Source organism: Galeopterus variegatus, unplaced genomic scaffold, assembly GCF_000696425.1.
Source record: "Galeopterus variegatus unplaced genomic scaffold, G_variegatus-3.0.2 Scaffold1023, whole genome shotgun sequence".
NCBI classification, from domain to species: domain Eukaryota; kingdom Metazoa; phylum Chordata; class Mammalia; order Dermoptera; family Cynocephalidae; genus Galeopterus; species Galeopterus variegatus.
The window spans coordinates 260,761-266,939 of NW_007727134.1; the positions used below are offsets into that span (position 1 = coordinate 260,761).

The window sequence follows — 6,179 nt, forward strand, 5'->3', positions numbered from 1 at the left end:
AATGTCTACTGGGGATTTATGAATTTGTCTTTCTAACAAGTTTCTAGAAGATTCTGAGACTATTGGTCCTGGAACCACAATTTGAGAACTATATATCAAGGAATCATTTTTCTTTGACAAAATTATCTTGGCACAAGTCGTGGATTCTCACAATTAAAATAAACTGTTATCTGGGAATACAGAATTCTGGGGGGTGGGGCAATACTTGAAACTTTTCAGGCTGTAATCATCTCTGTAATACTCCCCAATGTAAAATTTGTAGGTCATAACTGAATAAATATCTAAGTCTTCAACAAGATCATTTAGTTTTAGCTCTGACTACTGCCCCATTTCTCTTCCCACCTCTCCCAAAAAGTAATAAAATTCTTGACAGATTCATCCATAGTCTCTAAAAACATTTTTTTCTTCTCTCTTAAATGCACTCCAGTTTGATTTTCATCAGCACCTCTCTACTGAAACCTGTCTTTTCATGATCAGCAATGACTTCCATGTTGATAAAGCTGATGATCAACTCTCAGTTGTATCTTATCTAACAGAAGCAATGATCCATAATTGATCCCTCCCTCCTCTGCAACTCATTTCTGTACTTGGCATCTGGAACCCACACTTTGTTAATTTCCTTGTACACAACCTTCATTTCCCTTTGCTGTCTCTTCCTAAGTCCATGCCTTCCTAACATTGGATAAATCAAGGTCTGTCTTTGAATCTCTCCTGATTTCAGTCACCCTTTTTATGATCCCATCCATGATCATGGCTTTAAACACATTCTGTACCCTACGAGCTCTAACCCAGACATTTCCCCTGAATTTCAGACTTGTGTATCTAATTCCCCGATAATATTAACTTGATACATACCAAATATACATGGTGTGGTCTCCTGAAGGAAGGAAAACTTTCATTACACTTTTCAAATTTTAAAAATAATCTATCACTTTTTACCAGGTTTCTAAACCTTATGGGTTTTTCTTCAACACATTAAGAAAACTACACTCCAGTTTCTCAGCAGAGTAGAATTCTGAACTAACAGCTAATGCCTTAGAAGAACCAAAGTAACAGAGCAGATGTTTATAGGAGGTAATTTAAGGGAGCTATTATTTCTCCTTTACTAATGAGACATAGTAAGTTTAATCTTCAGGTCTAATCGAAGCACCAGAATGTTACATAATTAAACCATATACAGAATGTATCAAGTTGATTTAATTATTATTCTTCTCATTGTATTATGTAATGTTACATCTCTGTGTCACCCACGTGAGGCTACACCGGGAAAGGTGCTGATATTCCTGTTTTATGTATTTCGAAGATTCTGTACAAAATGGACCCTCTATCATTCAATATTTACATATCCACAAATATCAATTTAAAAAAATTATCTCCATATGTTACAAACAAATATAATAAGTGAAAAATGTACTAAATCAGATTATATACACTGTGCATAAAAATATGTATATATATGGATGTATGTAACATTTATGTATAAAGTTGATGGGGTTTGGTGAGATCATTAAAATGTTTTCTATTCTTTTTATTTATCTACATGTTAAGCACTTTCTACAAAATATGTACATTACTTTTGTCGTAAAATGAATATTATAATATTATAAAAGTTCTCACTTTCAAAGAATTAAACCATATACAGAATGTATCAAGTTGATTTAATTATTATTCTTCTCATTGTATTATGTAATGTTACATCTCTGTGTCACCCACGTGAGGCTACACCAGGAAAGGTGCTGATATTCCTGTTTTATGTATTTCTAAGATTCTGTACAAAATGGACCCTCTATCATTCAATATTTACATATTCACAAATATCAATTTAAAAAATTATCTCCATATGTTACAAACAAATATAATAAGTGAAAAATGTACTAAATCAGATTATATATGCTGTGCATAAAAATATGTATATATATGGATGTATGTAACATTTATGTATGAAGTTGATGGGGTTTGGTGAGATCATTAAAATGTTTTCTATTCTTTTTATTTATCTACATGTTAAGCACTTTCTACAAAATATGTACATTACTTTTGTCATAAAATGAATATTATAATATTATAAAAGTTCTCACTTTCAAAAAAAATGAAACCAAATGCTACTGTCCACTCAGGATTCTTTTCTCCTATTTCCTTCTTATTTANCAGAGCAGATGTTTATAGGAGGTAATTTAAGGGAGCTATTATTTCTCCTTTACTAATGAGACATAGTAAGTTTAATCTTCAGGTCTAATCGAAGCACCAGAATGTTACATAATTAAACCATATACAGAATGTATCAAGTTGATTTAATTATTATTCTTCTCATTGTATTATGTAATGTTACATCTCTGTGTCACCCACGTGAGGCTACACCAGGAAAGGTGCTGATATTCCTGTTTTATGTATTTCTAAGATTCTGTACAAAATGGACCCTCTATCATTCAATATTTACATATTCACAAATATCAATTTAAAAAATTATCTCCATATGTTACAAACAAATATAATAAGTGAAAAATGTACTAAATCAGATTATATATGCTGTGCATAAAAATATGTATATATATGGATGTATGTAACATTTATGTATGAAGTTGATGGGGTTTGGTGAGATCATTAAAATGTTTTCTATTCTTTTTATTTATCTACATGTTAAGCACTTTCTACAAAATATGTACATTACTTTTGTCGTAAAATGAATATTATAATATTATAAAAGTTCTCACTTTCAAAGAAAATGAAACCAAATGCTACTGTCCACTCAGGATTCTTTTCTCCTATTTCCTTCTTATTTAATAGTAATTTATTTACCTACATCTATTTGGCCTACTGAGATAACTGAAATGCTCAAGAAGACTATCAGATTGTTTGTTTGCTCTCTAGAAATATTTCTTCTTTTGAAAATTTCTGGCATTTTCTCATTTTCCTAGTATTTTTCTTTAGTTATCAAGTAGGTCAGATGAAGTAATCAGACAGACTAATTTCTCTTGATCATGGGTTTCACCAATCATAGCTACTGTATATAGTTTCTAATATGGAAAAGACAGTTAAGTAACTAAATCATTTTTCTAGTCCTACAGTAAGATGTTACAGTGGCCACTCTCTGAATGTTCCAACAAAAGGAAGGTAATGTATGCCGGAGGGAGTGTAAAAAATTCTGAATTTTTATCCAAAAGGTGAATAATCAACTGTAACATTGTTCATTAAAACCTCAATTGTCATTTTGACAGGTTTGAAAAGTCTATATTATAAGGAAAAAAATCAATCGTTTTAGTGCTAATCATGAATTAGCTTTCCAATAAGATAGGGTTACAAATAGAAAAATACTAGTTGAATTATAGTTACCTCATGTTGTAATAATGGAAGATTTGCATAGGATACAGATCTATGCAAATACAGTTTCAATGGCTCTAACACTGATTTCAGGACACATACAATATTTGATGTATTCTCCAAAATAAGGTTAACTAGTAGTAATGTTTATACTCCTGAGATTACGATGGATGTTGGGACTTGCACTTGACATTTATAATGTTCCTTACTTTTCAGCATTTCCTGAGTGGGTAGAACATATCAATGATACAGAGGTGGACATAGGCAGTGATCTCTATTGGCCTTGTGTGGCCACAGGGAAACCCATTCCCACAATCCGGTGGCTGAAAAATGGATATGCGGTATGTTTTGCTGTTCCTGACTCCATGTTTAATCAGTATTTCAGGGTGGTCCTGGGGTGAATTTAGCAGGAGAGTCAATAAGGTACAGGTACAAGGGCCCTGAAATATAAAAGCTTCAAAAAAAAAAAACAAAAGTAAACTAGAAACTGAACATGAAATATCTCCTTTCAGTTTAAACAACTTTCTGTAATTTTATTCTACCTTCTCTCTCTCTCTCCTTATTTTTTCCTTTGTTCCACTTTCCCCCCTCTTCCTACTCATCCATGTCCACTACCTTATATTGTCCTTTTTTTCTTGCCACTGTTTCCCTGAACCCCACAGAAACAGAGGTAAGAGTGAAGCTCTAAGTCCTACCTTTAGCCCTGGGGACAAGTAGCAGCAGTGGGAACCTTCTCTACCTTCCCACTGTAATCTCCCAGCTGGTCCAAGAGGGGAAAAGGTGGACTGTCAGCTCTGTAGGATGCATAGAACAAGAGCCTTTGGGTATGGTAAGTGGGTTTTACTTTCCCATGTGGTGAAGATCCCACTTGACTCATCTTAGGTAGTGGGGGCAGATGAACACAATGTATCTAAATTAAATTCAACCGAGCCCAACCCTAAATGAAAGCATTCCTACTAAAGTTTATTGAGAATATGTGTTTTCACTTTTAATCTTTTCAGTATCATAAAGGGGAATTGAGACTGTATGACGTGACTTTTGAAAATGCTGGAATGTATCAGTGCATAGCTGAAAATACACATGGAATCATTTATGCAAATGCTGAGTTGAAGATCTTGGGTCAGTATCATTTCTAATTTCTGTGAAGCATGCATCAAGCAAACAATAATATAAAAGCAAGATGATAGAGTATCCATAGATCACATTTAATTTCACCTTATTTTCTTTAATTACTAAAGTTAACTTTTAAAATGCAATTTGGGATGAAGTGATATTGTTTTTCTTTCATTGAAGGACATTTAAAGAAAATAACTAAATTTTTCTTATGTTGGTTGAAAATTCTAGCTACCTACATATAAATTCTTAATTCATGAAATTACATCATTTTATTTTTAACTAAAAAGTTGAATTCTCTTATAAATTTGAGGCAACATGGAGTATAATGATTTTTAACCTATTTAAATGATAAAGAAAAATTTGCACGAGCCAGTTTGACTAGTCTTCTTCTCTTTTATGTCTGGGCAGCTAAACACTGCCTGCAAAATCATGTAACAGTGAAGACTGATGCTAAGACACTGCATGTGATCCAGCCTCAGATGAGTCTTTAGCACTTCTGGGCTTTATCGGCCCCTGGGTCTCAAACTGTACAGTTGCTATTCAAAGCCTTCAGCACGTTTCTCATGTCCTTTACTGCTCCCTGACTCCTGCTTTCATATTGTCTTTTTATTCTCCATGAAAATTAAATCCCTTTGGCATGAAGTATTTCAACTTTCCAGTCCTCACTCAAAGCTATCTCTTCACTACACTTTTCTTTTCTACTAGAAATACAAATACTAGGTAAATAAATATGAAATCATTTAAAAGATCACATCAAATCAACTCTTTCATTAAAATCTTAACTGAATCCAAAAAATTCTTATTTTCTAGGTGAATTATAGTTTTTGAAATATAATCCTGTTACATTTTCTTTTGTATTTTATAAGCAATATGTCAACCAAAATGATTATTGAGCCTATACAAAGTACCCAGCACTGTTAAGTGTACAACACAGATTGCTTGGTTACTTAATTGTTGCCAGTTACCAAAACTCAGGCTAAAGGAACAGTGGAATAGACTAAATCCTTACTACAAATGCATCTTCCGAGAGCAACGGCAGTAGTAGCAGCATCTAGGAGCCTGCAGAAGTGCAGAATCTCAGTCCCACCCAGACCTACTGAGTAGACGTTTTAACAAGATCCCCGGATGATTTTGAAACACAGATAAAATTTAAGAATCACTGGATAGGTGAAGAAGAATCAAAACCCAGATAAAGATATACTTAGGCCTAGAAAAAGCTCCAGAAGAGACAAAGTTACAGATGCTTGGAATGAAATAGATGGATGAGATTTTCCTGGAGTTTGCCAACAGACGGAGATTGAACAGTGGGCTAGATGTGGGGACACTGAAGAAAGTTAGAGCATGCCATCAATGCAAGTAGCCTTTTCTGAGACTCTATATCTTGTTTTCATAATTATTGTTTTATACTTTGAGGTGAGGATCATATACTCCTTAATTAATCGATCCAGTCCATCATTCCCATAGCTGTTTGTAGATGGGTCCTGAAGGCAGGAATCACTCTCTTTATTTTGGCATTTTGCAAAGTGTCTGCACAGAGTTGGTGCTCAGCAAATGTATAATGAAGGAGGGATTATACTACTTAATGAAAAGAGAGTGCTTTGGAAACAGAAAGTCCTAAATTCAGGTGTGAATCTCACCCATTACTGCTGGCACCTTTGCAAATTGTACAGTCTTTATAGATTTCAATTCTGTCATTTGTCAGCTGGGGATAGTTCATTCAAAATGTGGTTGAGAGCACTGACTAT

At 33.7% G+C, this 6,179-nt stretch overlaps 1 protein-coding gene across 3 annotated transcripts in view; it reads left to right on the forward strand.

Annotated features, from left to right (window-relative positions):
* CNTN1 (contactin 1) overlaps positions 1 to 6,179 on the forward strand; it is a 294,489-nt gene that overhangs the window by 249,010 nt on the left and 39,300 nt on the right. For all 3 annotated transcript variants that reach the window (XM_008574260.1, XM_008574258.1, XM_008574259.1), the window contains 2 exons: positions 3,535 to 3,659; positions 4,320 to 4,437. In XM_008574260.1, coding sequence (XP_008572482.1) covers positions 3,535 to 3,659; positions 4,320 to 4,437 — 243 coding nt within the window. The remainder of the gene's footprint in view (positions 1 to 3,534; positions 3,660 to 4,319; positions 4,438 to 6,179) is intronic.